Source organism: Cnephaeus nilssonii (assembly GCF_951640355.1).
Source record: "Cnephaeus nilssonii genome assembly, chromosome: 3".
In the NCBI taxonomy this organism is placed as follows: domain Eukaryota; kingdom Metazoa; phylum Chordata; class Mammalia; order Chiroptera; family Vespertilionidae; genus Cnephaeus; species Cnephaeus nilssonii.
This window is the reverse complement of record NC_137074.1, coordinates 7,925,375-7,950,688: the sequence shown is the minus strand read 5'-3', so window position 1 is coordinate 7,950,688 and position 25,314 is coordinate 7,925,375. Positions and strand designations below refer to the sequence as shown.

Genomic DNA, 25,314 nt, shown 5'->3' with positions numbered 1-25,314 from the left:
CCTGTGACCCAGCATATGGTCTATCTTTGAAAATGACCCATGTGCACTTGAGAAGAATGTATATTCTGTGGCTTTGGGGTGAAATGTTCTGAAGATGTCAATTAATTCCATCTGGTCTAGTGAGTCATTTAGGATTGCTGTTTCTTTGCTGATTTTTTGTTTAGAGGATTTGTCCAGTGGTGATAGTGGGGTATTAAAGTCTCCTACTATGATTGTGTTGCTATTAATCTCTCCCTTGATATCCTCCAGGAGTTTTTTTATGTATTTGGGTGCTCCTATATTGGGAGCGTATATGTTTACCAGAATTATTTCTTCTTGTTGGATTTCTCCCTTTAGTATTATGAAGTGGCCTTCCTTATCTCTTGTTATGGCATTTACTTTGAGGTCTATTTTGTCAGATATAAGTATTGCTACCCCAGCTTTTTTTTCATTTCCATTTGCCTGAAAGATATTTTTCCATCCCTTCACTTTCAATCTGTGTGAGTCTCTTGTTCTGAGGTGGGTCTCTTGTAGACAGCATATATATGGGTCGTGTTTTTTTATCCATTCAGCTACTCGATGTCTTTTGATTGGAGCATTTAGTCCGTTTACATTTAAAGTTATTACTGAAAGGTATTTGTTTGCAGTCATATCTATTTTTGTGTCTGTATTCCTTCTTACCTGTTTATTTCTTCTTTTTACAGTATTCCCTTTAGCAATTCTTGCATTGCTGGTTTGGTGGTGATAAACTCCCTGAGGCTTTTTTTGTCTGCAAAGCTCCTGATTTCCCCTTCAATTTTGATTGATAGTCTTGCTGGATATAGTATTCTTGGATTCAGTCCTTTGCTTTGCAACACTTTGTATACCTCCTTCCATTCACTTCTAGCTTGTTGTGTTTCTGATGAGTAATCATTTGACAATCTGATGGGTGTTCCTTTGTAGGTAACTCTCTGTCTCTCTCTTGCCGCCTTTAGGATTCTCTCTTTATCATTTATATTTGCCATTGAAATTATGACATGTCTTGGTGTGGGTCTTTTGGGGTTGATCCTGCTTGGGACTCTCTTTACTTGTGTAACTTTTATCTTTCCCATATCCGGGAAGTTTTCTGTCATTATTTCTTCAAATAGATTTTCTAATCCCTGCTGCTCTTCTTGTCCTTCTGGCAGCCCTATTATACGCATGTTACTTCGTTTCATGTTGTCCCGAAGCTCCCTTAGGCTTTCCTCCTGCTTTTTAATTTTTTTCTCCAATTGCTGTTCAGCTTGAGCTTGTTTCTGTACCTGATCTTCTAACTCACTAATTCGGTCCTCTGCTTCTTGTAATCTACTGTTGAAACTTTCCATGGTGTTTTTGATTGTAGCTATATCACTTTTCATTTCTTCCTGATTCTTGCATAAGTTGTTGATTTTCTCATCCATCCGATGTATAAATTCCATGACCATTACTCTGAACTCCTTTTCGGTCATGTTGCAAGCTTCATTTTCACTAATTTCCTTTCTTGGCGACTCCACATTTTCTTTCCTCTGTGAGTTATTTCGTTTCCCCATTCTGGCTATTACCAGAAAGCTCAAGCTTCTGTTTGCGTGGACCTGGGTCGTGTGCTGTGGGGACTTCGCTCCACCCTAGTTTCACTGAAGTGCTCTGACACTAGGACGTGTGACTGTCTTTGGTTGGTGGGAACCAAACTTGCCCAGGATCAGTGTCCCCAGTGTTCCGTGTGGTCTCGTGTGCACATTTAGAATCAGGGGCCCTGTCTGCACCACACTGTTGGTATGTGCCGAGAATGAGATCCTTAGCATGTGCCAGGAGTCAGAGTTTCCCTGTGTCTGCACCAAGACTCGAGTGTCAAAGTCTCTGTTGCCTTGTGAGGTTTCTCGTTGAGAATCAGGGTCCCTGTGTGTGCACGCACCAACAATTGGGGTCGCTGGCTCTTAGTGTGAATGCGCTGTGAGTCAGGGATCCCAGGCAGCTGTGTCCGGCGTGCCAAATTCCCTGAAGTGGGGCTGCGTCCTGTGTGTGCTCTCTCTACTGAGCCAAACCGGCTAGAGCGCACATTCTTAAAAACCTGAAGGTGAGCCGGCTCAGTGCACTCTCCCAAAGTCCCAGAAGGGGGGCGGAGTCCGTCCTGCGCGCCAAATTCCCCAAAGGGAAGCCCCTCTGTGCACGCTTTTAAGAATCTCCGAAGGGGGAGCTGTGCCCCGCGAGCCAAATTCCCCCAAACTCCCCGAAGGGGAGCCCTCTGTGCGCACTGACAGATTTCCCCGACGGGGAGCTGCTTCTGTCCCGTGCGCGAGCGCGCGCCAAATTCCCTAAGAGGGAGCGCGTCCCTGCGCAAAGCTGGGCAGCTTGGGCCAGGGGCGGGTCTATCAGTTACTATGACGCTGTCTGTGCGCGCGCCTGTGAGCAGCTTGGGCGAGGGGCGCGTCTATCAGTTACTATGGCGCTTTCCGCACGCCTGTGGGCGCTCAGCAGCTTGGGGGAGGGGCGCGTCTATCAGTTACTATGGCGCTATCAGCGCCTGCGAGGAGGGGGATAGGCTCTTTGACTCACGGGAAGTCTGGATTCTTGTTTGTTTGTCTGAGGCTGTGATAGCAGTTCTCTGTCCCCAGTGGCTGCAGGGTCCTGGTTTGTGTCAGAAGCCAGGATCCGAGTCTCGGGCAGCTCTGTTTCCCAAGATGGCGTGGTCTCTGCGTCCGCACCAGCCGCCGAGAAGTGTCCCCCTGCTTTATTTTAGAGAGAGGAAAGGAGAGGGAGAGCAAGAGAGAAACATCAATGTGAGAGAAACATTGATCAGTTGTCTCCAGTTTAGGGCCCCACGGGGATATGGAACCCCAAGTTGAACCCAGGACCCTTTGGTGCACAGGAGAAAGCTCCAAAGGACTGAGCCACACCGGCCAGGGCCTTACCTAAATGCTGTGAAGGGAGAGGTGTAAGTTCTCCTCACCCCAATGACTGGGCCTTGATTGCCCTCTGCTCAACATAATCATGAGAAAGTGGCCCATTTTGGAGGCGCTCAGAGCCCAATAAGTCCCCAGCGTGTCTCCCAGGCCAGTAAGACCAACACCAAACAGGGTGCGCGCACTGCAGTACTCGCTAGTGGTCCGCTGGCGGCGCCCTCCGCGGGGTCCCAGATTGTGCAAGGCGCCCGTCCCTCACCCAGCTCCCCCCGCCCTACCCCACTGGATGCCGCCCACCCCGACCCCACCCCGATCCGCCCCTAATCGGCTTCGGCGCCCCGCCCCTCCCACCGGACCGCCCTCCGCCCCGCGTCCGCTGACAGGCCGATTTAAGAAGGAGAGTCTGGCTCCCAGCTCATCACTTGCTCTGTCTTCACTGCTGATCTCACTCGCAGACCGTTGCTCTGTGCCCGCTGCTCCTCTGTGCTCCCTGCTCCTCTGTGCTCGCTGCTCCTCTGTGCCCGCTGCTCCGCCATGAGCGATACCAGGATGGTGCTCGGTGGGTACTCGGCCGCCCGGCCCGCCACTGCTGAGATCCAGGCCATCGCCGACAAGGTAGGCGGCCCCGGTCCTCCCGAGCCTGGTCAGGTCCCGCCCCGTCCGCAGAGGGGCAGCGCCCGCCGGGACGCGGAGACCATTGGCGCTGGGACATGGACCCTGGGCCTCGGCTTCTGGGCTCTGCGCTTCCAGGCTTAGCGGGGAGGGCCTGGTGTGTGTCCTGGGGGTTCAGGGGAGAATCCGAGAGATGGAAACAGAGCAGGTGGATGGAAGTTGGCGGTCAGTGAACCTGGGGAAGGGTATGCAGGGGGCCCACACTTCTACCCTTCCTTATTCTAGTACTACTCGTGTAAGTTTGAAGTCATCTCCAAATAAATGTTTTTTAAAACAAAAACAGACACCAGGCTGGGATGCAGAGGCAGAGTCTGGTTCAGCCCGTGGGCAGCGCTGGACGCCTGTGCCTCAGTTTTCTCGTCTGTATAGTGGGCATCACTGGGGTGCCTTCACCCAAGGTTCTGGGGAAGGAGACATGGTGGGGCCACAGGAAGGCGCAGGTTCTGAGAAGACACAAAGTCAAACAAACCTGCTTCTTCCCTGACCCGATAGAACCCCTCCAACCCCCCACCCACTTTGCTCAGGTGGTTTAGACCCGTGGTGGGCAAACCGCGGCTCGGGAGCCACATGCGGCTCTTTGGCCCCTTGAGTGTGGCTCTTCCACAAAATACCACTGCCTGGGCAAGTCTATTTTGAAGAAGTGGCGTTAGAAGATGTTGAAGTTTAAAAAATGTGGCTCTCAAAAGAAATTTCAATCATTGTACTGTTGATATTTGGCTCTGTTGACTAATGAGTTTGCCGACCACTGGTTCAGACCATCTGACCACAGTAAAGCGTGGTGAGTCAGTCCCGTGAGACTTTGAAAATGAGGAATTTGTAGACACTGCGAGGTGAGCCCGCTTGGGGGAGGTTCCTCTCCCACGGCTCCGGAGCCCAGCCTCCTGCGGCTCCCGGTTTCCCAGGCCTAAGGGATTCCTCACTTGCTGAACTTTGGGCATCAGCTCACTCAGGAGAGAGGGGTTGCTGTCTGGGGCTCCTCAATGTGGTGTTGGTCCCTTGAAAGTGACAAGTCAGAGGGCAGTCACCATTGCCCCTGGGAGGCAGTTCTTGAGGGCGCGGCTTTGCCTGTGGCTCCTAGAGGACAGGGCAGGGACACCCTCTTGCAGGAGTACTGACTCCTCCCCAAGCTCTCTGGGCTGCAGGTGAGGAGAACAGAGGTCAGAGAGGGAGCCCTGGCCAGAAGGATGTCAGAGTCCCAAATTCTGGCTCAGCCTCCTCAGGTAGCACCCACCAATCCTGACCTTGGCCTTCCCTGGCCCTCTGCTGTCTCCTGGCCTCTTGAGGGCTGGTAACTGGCAGCTTCCTAACCATCCCCCAGGCCTTTCGTACTCCCCTTCGCTCTAGCACAGCCCATCTCTCTCCTGGCCAACAGTAAACGCGTGAACCGCCACCATGGGCAGAGCCTGGAGGCTGCCACATGCCCCGTCCCATGGCCTGCATTTCGGTTTTCTCACCATTCCTTGCTTTCCTGCCTCCACTCCTGAAACAGGCCACGAGGGAGGCGATTCCTTCCCAGACTCCCCTGTGCGTTTGTGTGTGTCACTCATCCCCTCAGGCTTGTCCACCGTCCGCAGGGTCAGATCCCTGCAGACCGAACATGGCACCTTGAGGACAGGTAAGCACTGAGACAGGTCGGCCTGCAGTGAGAACCCTGCAGCCGCATGCAGAGGGCAGAGGAGCGGCAGGAGGGGCCTGCTTCTCCCTTCCTGACCCTCCTCCTCCCTCCTGTCCTTAGTGCTGACTCCATCCCCCTCCTTTCTTATCCCTAGTTAGGGCCCCTCCCCGAAGGCGCAGTTGGTCCATATGCCTCTTGCCGGCCACGAGTTTGACATGCTTGGTCCTGCATTGCGAGGAATAATCTGTAAAGGGCGGGCCTTAGGGGTCAGTTTGTAACATCTGACAGGAGGCCGCAGCTCCCGTGTCAGTCACTCTTTCAGGAAGGAAGACACCGCTTTCCCCTCTCTCCTGCCCCCTAGGTGAAGGCCCAGCTGGAGGAGAAGGAAAACAAGAAGTACCCCACTTTCAAGGCCACGGAGTACAAGAGCCAGGTGGTGGCGGGGACTAACTACTTCATCAAGGTGGAGTGTCAGCTACAAGGGAGCTCATGCAGACGTGGGGGAAGAGGGGACCTATAAGGGCCAGGACAGGGGTGCTTAAGGGGGGTTCCTGTAGTCCTGGCTGGTGTGGTTCAATGGATAGAGCATCAGCCTGCACACCAAAGGGCCTCGGGTTTGATTCCCGGTCAAGGGCGGGTACCTGGCTTGCGGGTTCGATCCCTGGCCTCAGTTGGGGCGCATGCAGGAGGCAATCAGTCGATGTGTCTCTCTCACATCGATGTATCTCTCCCTTTCTTTCTCTCTAAAAATCAATAAAAATGTTTTAAAAATAATGAAATAAATGAGTGTGCATGCACTCATGCAGGCCTCCGTGGAGGAGAGGACTGAGCCTTTCAGGGAATTAAGGGCTCTGAGGAGCGAATGCAGCGTGCCAAGGGTGCTGGCGGGGGTGATGGGCGTCTGCTGCGCCCGAAGGAGGAAGATGGGAATGTCACCGCCCTAGTTGCTGATGCCCTGAAGGGACTCGGCCTCCAGGCTCTCAGGGCCTTTTTCACACAGTCCGCCAGGCACAGGGACTTGGGGTCAGAGGCAGCACCTGCCCCCCTCACTCCACTCTCTCTTCGCAGGTTCAAGTTGAAGATGATGACTTTGTGCACATTCAAGTGTTTGAAAGTCTCCCTCAGGAAAACAAACCCTTGGCCTTGCACAATTATCAGACCAACAAGACCAAGCAGGACGAGCTGATCCCTTTCTAGTTCTGGATTTTGGACTGAACCTTCGCCACGTGGTTCTCTGTCACGTGTTCGCGTGCCGGGGTCATAAATGAGCGGCGTCTCCGTGCTGCTCTGCACCAATCTGGTGTCTCTGCTTCTGACTTTAATGGCGTGATTTTCCTCCCAATCAATGATCTCAGCTAAATTGCTTTCCAAGCGGCCTTAGGTGATCTCTAAATAAATACATTTTTAAGTTTTTGCAAATTTCCTTTGTTGTGGATTTTTTTTTCTTCATCTGAAACCATAACCACCATATAGACGTGTCCAGTCGTGTGTACAAAGGTCTTTCACGGCCACGCGCCAGCCTGAGCCAGCTGAGACCCCTCCACCTGAGGAGGACAGCCCAGCGGGGTTGCCCCAGGTCCCAGCAAGTAGGTGGTAGACCCAGGGCCCCAGGAGCCTGTTCCCACTACAGCTCTGCCCCCTGCTGCCTGGGCTCTGCACCCTGTCTCCAGGCCTCGGTTGCCCCCATAAGTAAAAGGATTCCAGCAAACCCGATTCTAGACCATGAGTGCTAGATGTGCTCAGACAGTCACACTGTGTTTCCGTAGCAGCAGTCACATGGCAGGGCCCAAAGTGTTGCGCAAACCTGCTGCGCAGCTGCCCTGAGCACTGGCGGCCTGGGAGGCTGTGCGGCACCTGCTCAAAGCCTGAGCATCTGGGAGGGCCTGCCTGTTTCAGCAGGGTCCTGCCCCTCAGTGCAGTCAGTACCTGGTTGGTTTGCCCCGTGTTTGTGTGATGCCCCTGACATCATAGGAGTAATGACAGTTTGGTGAGATTTCTATCTGTGTGGCTCAGGGTCAAGGTAGAATACAATGAGTGGCCAGATTATTATGATCTCTGAACACATAATCATCAGGCCACTCAGTGTATATCCTATATAATAAAAGGCTAATATGCAAATTGTCCCCTTGACCAGGAGTTCGACCAGCAGGCAGGTCGGCCAACCGCCCATGTTGCCTCCCCCTGGCCAGGCTGGCCGGACCCCACCCATGCACAAATTCATACACTGAACACACACTGAGTGGCCAGAATATTATGATCACCCTATCAGTACTTCGTTGGGCCACCTTTTGCCTTCAATGCTGCAGCAATTCTTCTTGGCATTGACTCCACAAGATGTTGAAAGGTGATGCGAGGAATCTGACACCATGCCTGATGAATAGCACTGTCCAGTTCTGTGAGATTTGATGGTTGTGGAACCAGATGCCTGATGGCTCTTTTAACTTCGTCCCACAAATGCTCAATTGGATTGAGATCTGGTGATGGTGGGGGCCACCTAAGCAAGGTAAAGTCTCCCTCATGTTCTTGAAACCACTCCTGCACAATACGAGCACCGTGGCATGGCGCATTGTCTTGTTGGAAGAAGCCATCTCCATTGTGATACGCCATCAACATGGTAGGATGAACTTGATCAGGAACAATACTTAGGTATGGTATTCAGACATTGTTCCACACAGATTAAAGGGCCCAAATCATGCCAGGAAAACATGCCCCAAACCATAACACTGCCCCCACCAGCTTGAAGGGTTGTACTCATGCATGTGGGGTTCATGCTTTCATGTAATTTCCGCAAAATTCTCACTCTGCCATCTGCATGATGCAACTGAAAACGTGATTCATCGGACCACATGACTTTTTTCCAATGCTCAACTGTCCAATCCTTGTGTTCCTGTGCAAATTGGAGACGTTTTATCTTGGTAACTGCAGACAGCAAAGGTGTTTGAATAGGCGTTCGGCTTTGATATCCCATACGATGCAGAGTTAGGCTAATTTGCCTACAAACATCAGGTGGTCATAATAATCTGGCCACTCAGTGTGTGCTCCTGAGGGTTAATGTCAGTCTGACATTCCTGAGCCCCACTTGGCTCCCCTGGGGTGTGTGGCGTTTTGTGGCACGATCAGGCTGTCTGCGTCCTGAGGTCATGAGGAGCGTGGAAGGAAGGGCGGGACGGTGAGCATGCGGAGCCTGGAGAGCGGCAGGGAGAAATCTCTGCACAGTGAGCTGTGTGCGTCCCCGTCCCTCCATGAACTGGAAGAATAAAGCTTTCATGACACCCTCTTAGAGTCAAGCAAATTTGCACTGAACAGAAGACCGAACACAGTTCCCACCTGGGGACTTGCCGGGACCGGCAGGGAGATGGCATTTACGGGGCTAAGCAGAGCTGACAGCCATGCCCTGCTCTGCCTGATTAATGGGGGATTGCTTAATGGGTGTGGGTTGTATCAGGGTGATGAGGCATCTGTGACAGGAAAGAGGTGACAGTTACACAACGCTGGGAGGTACAAATGCCCTGGGCTGTGCAGTTGAAGACACTTAGGTGTACTTCCTGTGAATTTCACCTCACCAAAAACATAGCACAAGACAGTAAACCAGAGCCAGTCTGGGGGAACCCTTTGGCAGAGGATTTGGGGGACAAATGCTGGGCTTGAGCTCTTCCATCTGCCCACCAGGCCCAGCCTCTCCTCTGCCCACCCTGGGCTCTGGGTGCTGGCCTGTGGGGACGCCCTCCCCCATTCGTACCTGGGCTCTCCTGGCATCCACCTCCCCTCTACAGGATACTTTTTAGATTCTGGTACTTGGCCTGCCAGTTAGCCCTTCAGGCTAAGCTGGTAAGAGCGCCCCTTCCCTCCATGTCCCCCCTGGGGTGCTGACACCCCATCTCTTTTACTAAGCACTCGAGGCACTGGTCAGTGCCTTCTATTTCTCCAGCACCAAGAAGACAGCGATAAAGGGACCCGCCCACCCTTGAGAGTCACAGGCCCTAATTGTCCAGCTGTCCAGGCAGGGACAGCTAAGCAGCACAGGGCGGTCACAGAGGGTTTGAGAGGCAGAGTCAGGCGCCTTTCTCATAAAGCCTGTTGCTTGGGGATGACCTGAGGATTTATCTACAAAGATGTGGGAGGGTGTATGTACCTGCTGGGCCAGTAGGACCAGAGCTGTCCCCACCCGGGTGTGAAGGAACTGGAACCCAGGAGGGGCAGTGACACCTGATCAATGACCAGAGCTTGTCCTCTGACTCTAGCAGGGATGGGCCAGGAAAGGGAGCCCCACCCTCCTGATCCCGGGGGGGGGGGGTCTTGCAGGAACCCTGAGTGGGTGGGGCACCAGAGTGGGTTGGCGGGGAGGGGACGTGGGCCACGGTGAGCAGGGCAGGGCAGGCCCTTTCTTTAAGAGGGAGATGTGTGCCCAGCCAGCATGGCTCAGCGGGTGAGCATCGACCTATGAACCCAGAGGTCAGTTTGATTCCCGGTCAGGGCTCATGCCCAGGTTGCAGGCTCCACCCCCAGTGATGGGGGCCATGCAGGAGGCAGCCAATCGATGATTCTCATCATTGATGTTTCTATATCTCTCTTCCTCTTCCTTCCTCTCTGAAATCAATATATATATACTAGAGGCCCCGGTGCACGAAATTCATGCACGGGGGTGTGTGTCCCTTAGCCCAGCCTCCACCCTCTCTAATCTGGGACCCCTAGAGGTCAGTCGGACATCCCTCTCACAATCCAGGACTGCTGGCTCCCAAATGCTCACCTACCTGCCTTCCTGATTGCCCCTAACCACTTCCGCCTGCCAGCCTGATTACCCCCTAACCACTCCCCTGCCAGCCTGATTGATGCCTAACTGCTCCCCTGCCAACCTGATTGCCCCTAACTGCCCTCCCCTGAAGGCCTGGTCACCCCTAACTGCCCTCCCCTGCAGACCTGGTCCCCCCCAACTGCCCTCCCCTGCAGGCCTGGTCCCCCCAACTGCTCTCCCCTGCAGGCCTGGGTCCCTTCCAACTGCCCTTCCCTGGAGGCCCGGTAGCCCCCAACTTCCCTCCTCTGCTGGCCTGGTCATCCCTAACTGCCCTCCCCTGCAGGCTTGATCACCCCCAACTGCCCTCCCTTGCAGGCCTGGTCCCTCCCAACTTCCCTCCCCTGCTGGCCTGATCACCCACAACTGCCCTCCCTTGCAGGCCTGGTCCCTCCCAACTGCCCCCCCCTGCTGGACATCTTGTGGTGGCCATCTTGTGTCCACATGGGGGCAGCTATCTTGTATGTTGGAGTGATGGTCAATTTGCATATTACTCTTTTATTAGATAGGATAGAGGCCTGGTGCACAGGTGGGGGCTGGCTGGTTTGCCCTGAAGGGTGTTCCAGATCAGGGTTGGGGTTCCCTTGGGGCATGGGGCAGCCTGGGCAAGGGGCCTACGGTGGTTTGCAGGCCAGCCATGCCCCCCGGCGACCCAAGCGGAGGCCCTGGTATCTGGAATTTATTTACCTTCTACAATTGAAACTTTGTAGCCTTGAGCGGAGGCCAGGGCCAGCCAGGGCAGGCGGGAAGCTTGGCTTCCTCCATCGCTGGGGGCAACCCAAGCCTCCTGCTTGCTCCAGCTTCCTGGCCGCCGCCATATTTGTTGGGTTAATTTGCATACTCGCTCCTGATTGGCTGGTGGGCATGGCCTGTGGGTGTACCGGAGGTACGGTCAATTTGCATGTTTCTCTTTTATTAGATAGGGTATAAATATTAAAATATCTATATATATATATAAAAAGCCAGCAACCATAATGGCCAGAACAACCATAATGACCGGTCGCTATGACGCCCACTGTGGCCAGTGTACTGGCCTGATCAGGGGGTGGGGCCAGCCGGCCAACCTCTCGGCCCCTCCTCTCTGCCAGCCTGCCCCTGATCGGACTCTCCCACACTGATCAAGAGCAGGGCTGCCTGCCAAATGCCCTCTCCCTTCCCCCCACCCGCCAATGCCAGCCCCACACCTGATCAGCCTGCCCCACAATAGGCCTGCAGCCCCTCCCCCAGCCAGCCCGTCCCTGATTGCACCTCCCCCACCCCAATAGGGGGCAGGTCTGGCCAGCCAACCTCCTGCAGCCCTCCCCCTGCCCGGGCTGGCTTCCCTCGGGCTGCCTGCAAGTACCCGGGACCAGGCTGGCTGCCCTCTGGCCCTGACTTCATCAGGAAGGACGTCCGGAATGACGTCAGGTCTAATTACCATATTACCCTTTTATTTTATTATTAGAGATATAGATACCGTATTTTCCGGCGTATAAGACCCCCGACTTTTGAGATTTTCCTGGGTTAAAAAGTCGTCTTATACGCCGGAAAATACGGTATATATTTTTTTTAAAGAGGGAGATGTTGAAGGGAGAGCAGCGACCACGGCTTGTTACCGCAGTGTAGGCACTGCACAGATGATTAACAAAAGGGAATCCTGTGGAGAAGAATTCCTCACGCTTCACCACGATTGCATGAAAATATTTATTTGTGGAGAATCATAAGTCAACAGGAGCAGCACACAGACAGGCCTCTACAATGGGGAGCTGCGTTTTACATTTACAAACACGTGCCCACCCTCCCAGTGGGCAGTGCTGGTCACCGCGGGGCCAATGCAGCCACTGCCTGAATCTCACAGAGATCGTCCCCTCACCGCTGGACCCGGGGTCTGTGCTTCGCTCCCAGGCTGACCACACCCCCCGAGAAGCCTCCGGATCCGAGCTCCTTGCCTGGAAGGCCCAGGGCTGCGTCGGCTGGGCTCTCAGTCAGTAGCTCCGTCTGCTGGGCCGGTTTTGCAATCGTTGATTGAAATGCCAACTACAACTCTGGATTAGCAGGTGCACAGCTAGAAGCTTAGAACATTCAAAACACCACCCGGTCTACACGGAGATTGGAATTCCTTTCCAGTTCCCTAAATGCGAACATCTGCACCTCCATCGCCAGGACGGGGGTTGCAGTGCGGGCTCGGGCGGTGCCACTGGGAAGGGCTGGCCTGCAGGCCACGATGTCCCAGCCACGGCGAGCGCCCCACAGCCTTGGAACGGAGCCTCCTGCGGAATGGGCTTCCTGCCGCACGAAGATCAGAACCTGCCAGTCGTGGTGGTGGGCTGGGGCGGAGGCGGGGCGGCAGGTTGGGGCTCCGTTCCCCGTGACCACAGTGACGCTGGCAGACGCCTCGCTGCAGCACAGGCTCCGCGTGGCTTGGACAGTGGAAACGCTTTTAAAAGACCTGTCTCCTCTGCCAGCATCTAAAAAGACAATTCTAGGAAGAGCCCCCCACTAATATAGCTTTAAAATATCCCCTAAGTCAGACCTAACAGTATTCACCGAGTTCTGTCTTACAAACAGAATGAACACATAGTGTGGTGAGCTCAAATCTCGAATGAAAGGCAGGAATGTGGTTTGTAAGACATTGTTTTTTAATCAGTTAAAGAAAACACTTTGCACTGAGAAGAAAGTGCAGATACCCACAAGAAGACACATGCGCTACGAGAACCCCGAGTGGGGGCTTCCAGACAGCGGTGAGGGGTGATGCTGGGAGGAGCCTCGGAGCACAGCGGGGGATGGGACACACGCAGGGCCCCCCCTCCCGTGCATCACCACAGAATGCAGCCTGGTGCCCATCACCGGACAGAGATTTATACACTGAAGAAACGTTCCCCAGAAGCAGAGCTGATGTTTGCCATCTACCAAGGTGGGGCCCAGACCCCTCCCAGCCCACCACCCTCTCCCTCTGCCCTTCTGCTGGCAGAGACTGAAGTGTGTGGCTGGATTCTGAAACCGGAATCTACACCTCCCATCACCAGGACAAGGGTCTCTGTAAAAACACAGGATCTCACGTTCTTCTCACCTACAACACCTGCCAGCTGCCCGATGCTGCACCTGTCACAAAGCGGCCGACCGCAGCGCACACCCCAACGCTGCCGCAGGCCAAGGCTCACGGGAGAACTGCAGGCAGCAGGAGGTCTCCTGGGGGAATGACGTCCATCCAGACCAACAGGGCCACAGCTTAAGGCTTCCCTGGCTTCGGGCGAGGGGCCTGGCCTCCCAGAGCCATCTTCTCCAGGGCTTGGGGTCCTCCTGAGGGGCCCCTCAGCTTGTACACCTGACACGCTCCCTCCAGGGACACAGGAGCTGGCTCTGCAGGGAGCCCTAACACAAGAGCCTCCGAGGATGATGAGAAGGGAACCCCAATGTGGTATAAAAACAGGCGGGCTCCATCCCACTGCTCTGTTGGTGAGCACAATTGAGTCCAGGGCCACCTGGCTCCCACCCAGACTCAGAGAGCCGGACCTCACTCACAACATCCCCATCTGCACATACTCCACTCTGCTCAGTCACAAACTCCCCTCCCCTCCTGCTAGCCCGGGTAGGGACTGGCGGGGGGCTCCAGGGAGAGAGGTGGGTGAAGGAGGTCCAAGAGACTAGGTGGGCGGCAGAGAAGGAAGACAGGGATTCCTGGCTGTTCTCCCGCCGAGTACAGTAGTCACATGGTGTCTCTGATTCACACAGGTGTGGACCCGACGCCCAGGCAGGTAGGTGATCCCATCCAAAGGCAGGAAGGACAAGGAGAGGGTGTGCGCGCAGTGGCGGGCCAGCGGTCAGAACAGGCTTCCCTCCTTTTGTGTACATGTCACCGGAGGAGTGAACACGGAGTTCCCTGGACATCCCGTAATCCCAGCCTGCCCCACCCTCTGGCCTGGGTTCAACACTAAAACACCCTCCTCTTACTCAGAGCAGGTGCGCCAGGCCAGGCTCAAGCCCCTGGAAAACTAAACATTTTAAAAATTGGTTCTAACAAGTGTAAGAATAGGACGACAAGCAAAGCATCATTTTACAATCACTGACATATATTGCAAAAGTAACGCAGACTAACACAATCACCTCAGCAGGATTTGGCAATGATTTAAGACTGATTCGAAGAGGGAATCATCGTTTGGAATTCATCTTTTAAGGTCTACAGGAGAAGGTTCGAAACGCTGGAAAGTCTTGAAATCTGCACTCTGACAACAATCCTCCACGTTAACATAAATTACCATCATTTTGCATGTTGCTGAGCTATGCAAAGTAAAAACAAAGATCAATTCTAATTTGGACCCAACTTGTATCAAAAAGTACTGCCAGGAACCAAGGTTGGGAAGTTCTACACGTAGGCAGCCCGGGGCGTCTGCCGTCAGCGTGACATGGAGCGTGTGCGTGTGGAGACGAGCCCAGACAGCACAGGCTCAGCAACACGGGCCTGGGAATGTGGGGCTCGGCCTCCCACGGAAGCTCACGTTTCCACAGGAGCCCGCACGCTGCAGAGGCTCCTGGGCCCCCAAGTTCCTTCTCGCAGCCCAGACAGCTCAGCCCGTCTCCGTCTCCTCGGGGTCGGGGCTCCCTGCCTGCTCGCGGTCAGGGCTTTACAGCCGAAGGGCAAGCCTCCGGTGGCACCGGAGTCCGTGGTCCTACAGAAGCTTTGAGGAGGAATGAATCCCATCATCCTCTGGAGAATGTAGGGAAGTAAGAGAATGAGCCCTAACGTGGGGCCAAGCCTCTGAAATAAAACCGAAGAGCCGAGACGAACAGGGTTTGCGGAGCGTGAGCTTCCCTTCAAGTTCCCGGCACACAAGGAACAAGCCCAGCACCCACGCCGTGCCTTCCGGGTGGGTTTTTGGCATCTCGTGGAGGACAGGCACACCTGGTTCCTTGCCCAGCCCTCCACTGGCTCTCACTATTGAAATGAAAGAAACTTCTCGTTGGCCATTCCCCAGCTCTACTTGGCAGTGGCAGTATTTCCCATTAAATGTGCTACACGCACCCAGGGCCTGGGTGACTTGGGCTGGTCCCTGTGAGCACCCTGTCGGGGAGGCTGTCCGCCCCCCCGCCAGGCTGCGGGCCGCTCCTTCCTCCTCCTGGTCCTTCGGGCCCTGCAGGGAGGGACCAGGAGGCCGGGCTCCGCCCCGGGGCTCAGAGGAGCCTGGTGCTCGGAACCAGGAGCCAGGGACACAGCGCCCTGACCCTGTGCACGGGCCATCGCGAGCACGACAGCGTGAGAGTTAGACATTCAGAAGTCACAGTGGGGGAGGAAGGCCGTGCCGTGGTGCGGGAGTTCAACGGAGAGGGGCCTCTCTTCTTTTTCGGGCGTTTTCTACAAACTGAGGAATGGACTACTGAGGAGCTGTGCGGGCCCCACCTGTGGGCACGGAACCGCGGGCACAGGGCTGGCCTCGGAGAGTTTGCTTTCCCAGGAGCCCCACGGGGCCCCACGTCCTGTGTCTCCACTCCAGGCTGTGGGCTCCCAGAGTGGGGGCGGGGGGTTGGGGAGTAGGGGGTGAAGATTCAGGCAGGCTGAGTCTTCAAGATGGGCACCCTGCCCCCAGCCAAGCCTAGGGTGCCCCAAAACTCTGGACAAGTGGAGCCAAGGAGGTCACACTGGCAGTGGACAACCGGACCGGGGTCAGGGCCTAGGGCTGAAATGTGTCGGCTGCGGAGGAGCCCAGCTCTGCCCCCGCACCTGTCCGCACGCGAACTCCCTGGCGCGGCGCGCTCGTCACCAGCAGCCGGTGGCCACACGCAGTGCTTATGCTGTTGTGTCACCGACTCGGTGAGCTTTCCAAAAGGAGCCCCTGTGGCATCTGCCTGACCCCTCAGCCCCGCACCAGCCGTCCTTCTCCTGGCATCTCTGCGCCCCGTGCAGCTGGTCCCTAAAGACACTCGTGGGTGACAGGGCGGTCCCGCTGATACTCGTGAGATCTGTGGACTGGAATTTTCGGGGTCCTGGAAGGTCCCCGCCAAAGGGACTGTGCACACCTGTGTGTGTCTGGGCCACCGGCACTGACCAGTCCATATGGGGAAACAGAGCGGGACATCGGAAACGCCCAGGGACCCACCGAGCAGCAACGTAAGAAACAGACTCCTGACACAGGAGCCAGGGGGGAGAGGTCAGGACGACAAGGGAGGTACTTGGCGTAATCCGTCCGATGCGGATGGGGACACCACACTCGTTCTCAGAGACACACAGACACCGGCCCGCCACAGTACACAGCGGGCAACTCAGTGGTGGGAGCCCACCTGACCCTCTGCGGGCAGCAGCCCCTCCCACCATGCCCCCGCCCCCCAGCTGGGGAGGACGCCCCCAAGGGGGTGACCACAGAGCTGGTTTTCAGGGAGGCCCAGGAGCCTTCGTGGGAAAGGGGGGCTGGGTCTCCAAATTACAAATTTCTGCGATCACTGTGTTATTGTTAAAAAGCACGACTGGCACATTTTCACAATGAAGACCAGTGGATGCTGGACACTCACAAAAGGAAAAAAAACATCAAGTTCCGGTCACAGCTCTAAGGCAGACGTTACGTGTTCACAGGGATGACGACGGAGGAGGAGACGCCGGCGCCGCGCCAGCAGGTGGGCGCAGGAGCCCTCACAGCACCGTGGCCTGGACGACAATCTCCGGGTTCTCGATGTCCCTTTTGCTCTGGACCATCCTCAGCTCCAGCATGGCCGGGCTGGGCTTCTGTCCTTCCCCAGCCTGGGCTGCAGAACAGACAGTGCGTGAGCATCGGGGCAGAGCAGGGAGACCGCCTCGGAGGCAGACCCCAGCCGGAGGGGAGCTCCGGGCTGCAGCCCACTGGCCCCATTGCTAAAGGCCAGGCCGGGGGGACAGCGGGAGCCCCGGGGACCCCATTCACAGTTGTGCAGGTGCCACCTCTCCCCCTCCCACCGCTCTGCCTGAGGCCCCGAAGCGGGAGGCTCTCGGGATCGCCAAGGCGCCCACGGGCCTGCGGTGGTACCTTGCGCACACTTGATGGTCCGCTGCAGAACGTGGTGCATGGCTGACACGGTCTTCTCACAGGCCACCTGCGGGGAGGAGGGACCGCTGTGCCCGGCCACCTCGAGACCGTCCACTCACCGTGCCGCCCACAGCTGCCTGCGAGGGCACTGTCTCCACCCCGAGTCACCAGGGCACTGGCTTGGCCAGCACGTGCTCCCCCAACGAGCTGGGCCGCCCCCCGGAGAATAACAGAGCTAAGCAGGTGCCTGCATCACTAACTGCCCCCACCCCTGGACCAGACAGCTCTGGGGAGGGACTGTGACGCAGGGCCATCCATCCTTAGTAGTAGATGCTTAGTAAGTGTTTCTGGGATGAATTAAGTATAAAGAATCTACACGGGAAAGAACTTGTGCCCCAAGGTCGGCCAAAGTCATTGCTCACAGTCAGACTCAGGGCTCCGCAGGTGCCGGGGAAGCCAACAGAACTGCCTCCCCGACTCCGGGGCCCAGGGCCCCTCCTAAACCAACTCGGCCTTCAGAGGCCCAGCAGCGAGCCCTCCTCTGGGCACCACGATGCCACTGCCTGGACAGATGGAGCTCCCGCTGCTGCCACTTGGACTGGCTGGTCTGCACTCTCAGCAGGTTGGCTTTCGGGGGGCAGGAGGTGTGAAACCAGCCAGCGGATGACACATTTTGGCTTCGATGGGTGAGAGGGGAGGAACCCCAGGGCAAGCCTTGCATTGCACAAACACAGGGCCCAGATGTGTTGGGAAGGCCTGGGCCCCAGGGGAGATGGGGCCCCTCCACGGGCTCTGTCAACAGCCTCAGAGGAAATGGGGCCCCTCCAGGGGCTCTGTCAACAGCCTCAGAGGAAACGGGGCCCCTCCAGGGGCTCTGTCAACAGCCTCAGAGGAAACCGATTCCAGATCCTGAGCTCCAAATTGTCCTTTCCTCGAGTGGACCCCACGAGACAGAAGTCTGCCCTTCCCAAATTCAGGGGGCAGCAGGCCTCACCCACTTGACGACGTTTCTATAACGTTCCTGATGGAGGACAGGCATGGCTGCCAGCTGATGGGGCATCAGACAGAACAATATGACAGCAGGAGGTCAAAGAGCAGGCCTGGGCGTCCTGAGCTGGACCACAGAGTGCACAGAAAACCCCCACACCCCCATTTACCAAACCAGCCCAGGGACTACATTTGAGGACACCTCGCACTGACGGCTCTGCTGACAGAGGCTCCCCGACACCGAGGCTGCACACCTCAGTCCTGAGCCAGAGCCCTCAGGTTTCTGCTGACACAGGCCTCCCTGGGCTGGGCCTGGCACCCTGCTTGGGAACGAGAGAGAGGGACGCTGAGCAGGGGTGGGGCTGTGACTCAGCCAGAGGTGGGGCAGGACGTGGAAACCGAAGCTACGGAATCCTCACACCCTCCAGCGCTCTGGAGGGACATAACCACCCCCCTCAGAGATGAAGGGGTCAACGGGGCAGGAGGGGCATGCCCTGCTGACCTTGAGGTTATTGGGGTGCTTGTGTGTCCACGCCAGGAGCATGGCCGCAAACAGGTCCCCGGTGCCCACGAAGACGGCGTCCACCTTGTGAATGTCCATGCGGATGCGCTCTATCGCCACGGAGCCATCAGGGTGCCCTGGGGGACAGCATGGCCCGCTGGGACCCCAGACCGTCACCAGCAGAGGGCCAGCCCTGAGCCCCAGCCTGCCCTCCTGCCCGCTCAGCCCCTGCACTGCACGCGGAAGGGTCACGTCACCCACGGAGGCTCACTCCGACCGACCCCTGGGCTCAGGGCCCACCCGGTGCCCCCAATACCCCACAGCGGAGCAAGTGAAAGATGGGAGCCCCTGCTGACCACCGTCAGGACGGCGTGGGGGGACTGCGCAGCTGATGAGGGGCCGGATCGTGTGATCTGTGGAGGGAGCCTGAGTAACCACGGCGCTTAGAGCTGCAGGGACTATGGGAACTTACTGACGTGTGTGAGCATGTGTGCAAGCGTGAGTGTGAGCTTGTGAATGAGCATGTGCAAGTGTGTGAGTGCGTGTGCTCCTGCACACAGATGCAGAGGGAGACGTGAGACGCTGCTCTCTGGGGCAGTGGGAGTGACCCAGCCCGTCATTTTAACGCTGTGCGGAGCTCACCAACCCGGGGGCACGCGCAGGAGGAAACAATGAGCAAGCAGACCACGAAGCGAGGTCAGCCCAGCCCCAGCTCTGGGGAGGTCAGGCGTGTGGACCCCTGGGTCCCCGAGAGCCTGGCTCCAGCAGGGCTGTTCCCTGTGACCCCAGAGGTAAGTCGGCACGTTATCCTCATGCTGCCGCCCCATCATGGATGTCGAGGGCTGCTTGGCGGCCATGGGGGAGGTGCAGCTCCCCATGCTCCACTGCACCTGATTCCTGGAATCCTTCCTCATTTTTAGTCTCATCTTTCTCAGGATTGGGGTGGGGGTGACAGGACTTCAGGAAATTCCAAACCTTCTCAGAAGCCTCAAGGGGCATGCGGAGTAAAGGTGTGGAAGAGAGCTCAGTGCTGGGGCACAGTGGGGTAGGGCGGGGCAGGGCGGGGTGGGACGGGCATGGGACCCGGGGATGCATAATCAGGTAGTCACTACCCCAAGGGGAAGGGATGCACAATCAGGTAGTCACTGCCCCGCGGGGAAGGGGGCTCAGTGCTGGGGTAGTGTAGGGCAGGGTGGAGCGGTGGGACTCACGGATCCTCTGGCTTCCCAGCACAATCAGGTAGTCACTGCCCCGCGGGGAAGAGAGGTCGGAGCTGGTGATGACCACGGTGTCGGGGCCCATCGAGTGCAGCACGTCCATCACCTGCCAGGCACAGGGAGCCCATCAGCCAGGGAGCGCCCGAAAGCCGTCACTTCTGCCCCTCACCCTGAGCCCACACCGCCATGCACAGCGGCACTCACACCCCCACGCACTCTGGCAGGGTTTGGCTTAAGGGCGGGAAGAGGGGAGACAACAGAGGCTGAGAACCGGAACCCACGGACTGGCCCCTGCCAGTGACAGCTTTGCCAGGTTAGAGCTACTGTCCCCTTTCGCTCGGCTTGAAGTCCGAGGGCACGCACCTGCCAGCCCCATCCGCACCCTACAGGTGCCCACCTTCTGGAGGAAGGTGCCAACCAGCTGGGCCAGTTGTCCTTCCTCATCTGGGCTCCACACACAGCAAACGCCAAGCGATGCTGGGCTCCCACCACCCGTCCGCTCTGGGAAGCCACTCACTCACTCGCTTATTTATTCAACAAACATCCACTGCTGTGTGTCCAGCGACATGCTGGGGGCTGGGGGCTCCCTGCCCTCGAGGGCACAGGCCTGGTGACAGAATACCCACTGAGGCCCGCTCGGGCCTCAGGAAAGGGAACCAGCTGAACCGAGCAGGGGCCAGGCCTGGAGAGACCCGGGCGGAGGCAGGAGGGCCTCAGCGCAGCAGGAGGCGCATCACCTGCCGCCCGGGGGCAGCGCCAGCCAGCGGAGCCGCACCATCTTACGGGGTCACGCGGGGGGCCTGGGAAGGCTCCCGTGCTGACCGTGAATCGTGCACACACATTCGGAACTTCTCGCGCCGGGGACCAGTATGGACTCCAAGTCCCAGACCCTTGGGCTAGGATTCAGCTCTCCCCCGTCACGGCCTAGCAGCCGCGTCCCTCCTCTCTCAGCCCAGGGCCTCGGGCTGGGGGTCACAGAGCCACGAGGCGCGGCCACTCTTCAACTCGGCTTTTCTCAAGGAGTTGGAGGAGGCCCTGTCTGCCTTGCGCAACTGCCTCAGAGCAGTGCCTGTGATCATGCGAGTGGGCACTCCCTGCTCTAGAGCTGAGTGTGGGCCGTGGGAGACATGTCCCCACCACACACACACACACACACACACACACACACACACGTGCACACAGGGGACAGGCCAGCTAACACCCCACCCCACCCCCCCCCGCCGCCCTCCCGTACCGGGCACTGTGGATTCCTCTAGTTCTCATAGCGAGGGGTGCCTGTACCCATGCCCGGCCCTTTCCCACCCCAGGTCATCTGGCTCGGAGGCCTCGGAGCGGGAGGAGACTCCCCATTCTGCTCGCCGCTGTGGGACTTTGTTACGGCCGCCCCAGTGAGCTCAGACAGGGCCTCCTGCCAGAGCAGAGCAGACAGTGGGTTAACCCAAACCTGACAAGCCTGAAGCTGCAAGTGACCAACCGGGGTGAGAAAGGAAACTGACAATGCATCCCCCTGGCCCTCAGGCTAGGTGACAGGCAGCCGGAAGCTGGCCCCTGGGGGTGTCTGTCTCCCATCTCCACAGGAGTGCGTGTCCCCTCCCCAGGGACAGGCCACCTGTCCCACTAAGGACCTGGAAGGTCTCCTTACCACTAATGCTTCCTCCTGGCTGTGGATCTTTCTGCCAGTCAGTAACCTGAAAGACAGGCGGACACAGGTGAGACGCTGCTTGCTGAGTTCTGCCTGGAACGTTCTCAAAGCGACAGTGGCACTGGTACCCCCACCCACCCACCCACCCCCAACCCCCACAGGGAACTAACTCAGAGCCTGTTGGCCATCACGGACCAAGTGGCCACCATGATGTGTTCGGGGACGGGTCAAGAGTAAACTTTAGGCCCGGCCGGGGTGGTTCAGTGGTTGGGCATCAACCTATGAACTAGGAGGTCACGGTCAGGGCACATGCCCATGTTGCGGGCTCAATCCCCATTAGGGGGTGTGCAGGAAGCAGCCGATCAACGATTCTCTCTCAATTATTGATGCTTCTATCTTTTTCTCCTTTTGCTTTCCTCTCTGAAATCAATAAAAATGTATTTTTAAAAAGAGTCAACTTTAGTTTTAAACGGGAACTCACACATCACGGAGCGTGCTGAAGTTCCAGACTGTGGTGCATGTGTACACATAACAACATAAAGGACAGCAGCACACGGCCCCCTTAGGGACCCACGCCAGGACACCCGGGGCCAGCAAGGTGAGCTGCATCCACAGTCACAGCTGCCTGTGGCTCGGGTTCTCATTCACGGAGCCCACCAAAGGCCAAGGTCCTCAGGGCGATGGACAGGCCTGGCTCGGGGTAACCCGAGAGTCCGGGAGTCCCCCCACTCTGACTGTAAAGAGTGGCCTCGAAGACAGAGGGGACCAGGCTGATGGTCCAACAGAGCCAAACTTCACCCACTTGGCACTTAGCTGCACACCATGGCGCCGGGAAGCGCCCCTTACACCCTCAGCGCCTGGTTCTTCAATACATGAGGCGGGGCCCTTTGATACTGGGCAGAGGGCTGCATACGGCTCCCCGCCTCACGTTCAGATCTGGGAAGTGGGTTCCGGAGCTCAGGGTGACCGCCCGTGTCAGCTGCATGGACTCCCTCCCTTGTGGCAGCCACCTGCCAGAGCACCTCTTCCCTCTCTCTGTCCCCAAGACTCGTGCTGTCCAGGAGTACAATAACCACCCGCTACTGCTGACGGCTAGAAAGCAGCCAGATCGGCCCTGGGCACCTTGTCACCCCAGCACGCAGCGGGGCAGGTGGCTCCGACTCGGGGAGGCCCTGCCCCCACCCCGGTGCCAGGTTCCACTCCCCTGAGGCAGGACCTTCTGGGAAGCCGAACCCACAGAAGGGATGTGGGGACACTTCCTGCGCTGTGTCCGTCACCGCTGGGAGGTCGGAACGCTTTGGCCATTTATAGTCACTTACTCGGCCTCGAACTGGTTGGGAGTTATGATGTCTGCGACCGGCACAACCTTTTCTTTGTAAACAGGCAGGAGATCCTCTGGAACGTACTGAAGGAAAAGGAGAGAGGGACAGGCTGACGCACACAGAGGAGGAGACGAAACCGGAACATTCGAGTCCAGCTCGGGGACCCCACATGAGACCGGGCTCCCCACCTTTGGGACAGGGCTCCACACAGGGACAGTGAGCCACGGCCTGTCCCACTGCCCGTCTGTGTACGGCTCACGGGCCGAGTGCAATTTTAACATTTTTTAATAGTTGGGGGAAACGTCAAAAGAAGAGTAACACACTCTGACACATGGAAATGACAGAAAATTCAAACCAGTGTCCGTACATGAAATTTTGCCAGAAAACAGCCATGTCCGTTGGTCTGCAAATTGGCTGCTTTGGCTACAACAGGGAAGCGTGGCCCTAAGATACCTAAGGCCCTAAGATACCGACTCTCTGGCCCTTTTATGGGAAACCTCTTTGCCAGCCCTGCCCCCTCCGACCGAGGGCCCCGCCTCCCCCAGAGCAGCGCCTCGTCCATCAGCGGTGGGTGTCCTGCTTTAGCATGAGCAACAGCTGCGCTCACGCTCTCACACAGGCGTGACACACTCACCATGGAGCCTTCGCCCTCCCACTTGTCGCCCATCACCGGGTCGCACACTGCGGAGGCACAAAGGGCATCGTATCAGCAAGGGCTGCAGCCGAGGAACAAAGAGCCTTTCACAGGTATTTTTTTTATCTTTTTAATCCTCACTCGAGGATATTTTTCAATTGATTTTTAGAGAGAGTGTTAGGGAGAGGGAGAGACAGAGAGAGAAACATTGATGTGAGACACATAGACTGATTGCCTCCCACACATGCCCCGACCACGGTCAGGGATCAAGCCTGCAACCCGGGTACGTGCTCTTGGCCAGAATCGAACCCGGGACTCTTCAGTCCTTGGGTCAACGCTCTATCCACTGAGCCAAACCGGCCAAGGCCTTTCACATGGTATTTGTTGTTAAACTTCACCTAAAAGCCTGGGGAAGCATGGCCTCCCATTCTCATTCACTCATTACCTGGAATTTCCCACGCTGTCATCCGGGCCACCTGGGGCGTCACAAACCTCAAATGCAGTGACCGTGGCACACTGACACTGGTAAAGCCAGCTTACAACCTGCTTGCCCCCCACAAAGAGGCCAGGTTCCTGGTGAAGGTGTTCCACCCCCGGGTTCAGTGCGTACAGGCTGGGAGGTGGACCATGAAGTTGGGATGCAAGAGGGAGCCTACACCCAGGCACAGGCTCCCCCACTCCAGCAGGTGACCGCCCAGCGCCTACCATACACCAGCCGGGAGTTCTGCTGCTTCAGCTCCCGCACGATGTCCACCACCATGGCCAGGAAGGACTTGTCCCTCGTGTACCCTGTGGGAGGGAGAGCAGGCCCCCCTCACAAAACAGAAGGCTCACAGCCACCGACCGCGGCAAAGGGAAACCATCCTGTGCCAGGGGGAAGACCAAGTGTCCCCCAACAAATGCAGCCGCGAGGGTCACCGGCACCTCCCCAGAGGAGGAAGCCTCGGTGATGGGTGTACAGGGGATGTTCTTCTGTCCTGTCCATTTCAATAATAAACACATTCACTTTTAACCACGTATATAAACACAAACAGGTACTTTTTTTTTACCAAGGGCGGGTATAAATAAGACCAACATAAGGCGGCAGCGTGTTGCCTACTTGGGTGTTTCACCCCAACCTCTTCCCAACACCCCACCTGGCCCCACCCCATGCGCACTGCAACCCCACTGTGGGCCCAGCAGTGTGACTTGGCCTGGACAGGACCAGGTGCTCGGTGGCATGCGCCTCCCCTCCTCGAAGGAGGCAGGGACCGGGGACCAGCCCAGGCGTGGGGTGCTCTGGGACTCCCGAGTCCATCCCAGCGGGAGCCAGGCTCGCAGGTCCCAGCGCCTGCGCCCTCGGGGCCCTTACCCGTGAGCACGTAGTCATATTTATTCACGTGGTTCAGCTTCAGCCCTTCGTACACCTCGTGGAGTTCGTCTGCGTTCAGCACCTGACCCTTCCAGTGTGCATAGCCTGGGGAGAGCAGAGCGGTCAGGGCTGGGCACACGGCACACGGCACACGGGTGAGACAGCTTCACCTGATGGCCCAGCACAGCCCAGACAACCTCAAATACGCTGGTGGGGTGAATGGTCCCCTCCCCAGGGACTGACACGGGGGCTGACTGAGACCTCCCAGGCACGGTGTCTCAGTGGGCTGATCCCTGTGGGTGCCCAGCAGCCTCAAAGCGCCCCTGACAGCACCCTGGCTGACAGACTGTGGTTGTCATTACTGGCATCAGGGGTCACACCTCCCACCGCCAGTTCCCTCTGGAATGAATCCAAGGCAGCGAGGGCATCAGCTCTCCAGGCCGGCCCATGGACACCTGTGGAACCCGTGTCATATGACAGGACGGGGAGAGGGACACTCCGAAAAGGACATGCTGGGCTCACACAACTGTCACTTCTCCCTGCCTTTCGAGGGGGCCCCTGGGCTGTGTCCCCACATGTCACAGTCACTTGCTTTGCCAGCTTCTACTGTGCAAGTTTCCCCATCCAGGCTGAGTTGTTTGATCGCTGTCATCTGGGCACCCTGGCAGGTAAGGGCTTGTCACATCCCAGCTCTACCCCCACCACCTCCACGTAAGGTTGAAATGCGGCCAAAGCAAGT

At 57.2% G+C, this 25,314-nt stretch overlaps 2 protein-coding genes across 2 annotated transcripts in view; one reads left to right on the top strand and one right to left on the bottom strand.

The window, feature by feature from the left end:
- Positions 1-3,395: 3,395 nt before the first annotated feature.
- On the top strand, positions 3,396-6,584 carry LOC307094657 (cystatin-B-like). Its single transcript, XM_079763693.1, has 3 exons — positions 3,396-3,491; positions 5,525-5,626; positions 6,232-6,584. The coding sequence occupies exons 1-3, from the start codon at positions 3,411-3,413 to the stop codon at positions 6,358-6,360; spliced, it is 312 nt and encodes a 103-aa protein (XP_079619819.1). The 5' UTR covers positions 3,396-3,410; the 3' UTR covers positions 6,361-6,584.
- Positions 6,585-11,521: 4,937 nt separating this feature from the next.
- Positions 11,522-25,314, bottom strand: part of PDXK (pyridoxal kinase) — a 31,404-nt gene continuing 17,611 nt past the window's right edge. The window contains exons 3-11 of the mRNA XM_079767183.1: positions 24,576-24,680; positions 23,930-24,013; positions 23,225-23,271; positions 22,588-22,673; positions 21,269-21,314; positions 19,621-19,732; positions 18,410-18,546; positions 16,921-16,987; positions 11,522-16,663 (exon numbers count right to left, since the gene is read on the bottom strand). Of these exons, the coding sequence (XP_079623309.1) occupies positions 16,551-16,663; positions 16,921-16,987; positions 18,410-18,546; positions 19,621-19,732; positions 21,269-21,314; positions 22,588-22,673; positions 23,225-23,271; positions 23,930-24,013; positions 24,576-24,680 (797 nt within the window). The 3' untranslated portion in view covers positions 11,522-16,550. The remainder of the gene's footprint in view (positions 16,664-16,920; positions 16,988-18,409; positions 18,547-19,620; positions 19,733-21,268; positions 21,315-22,587; positions 22,674-23,224; positions 23,272-23,929; positions 24,014-24,575; positions 24,681-25,314) is intronic.

Excerpts from the sequence above, each read along its gene's own strand:
- LOC307094657 (XM_079763693.1), top strand. The coding sequence starts at position 3,411 with ATGAGCGATACCAGGATGGTGCTCGGTGGGTACTCGGCCGCCCGGCCC. Across the intron at positions 3,492-5,524 it reads TCCAGGCCATCGCCGACAAG|GTGAAGGCCCAGCTGGAGGA; the intron begins GTAGGCGGCCCC and ends CCTGCCCCCTAG. Across the intron at positions 5,627-6,231 it reads GGACTAACTACTTCATCAAG|GTTCAAGTTGAAGATGATGA; the intron begins GTGGAGTGTCAG and ends CTCTCTTCGCAG.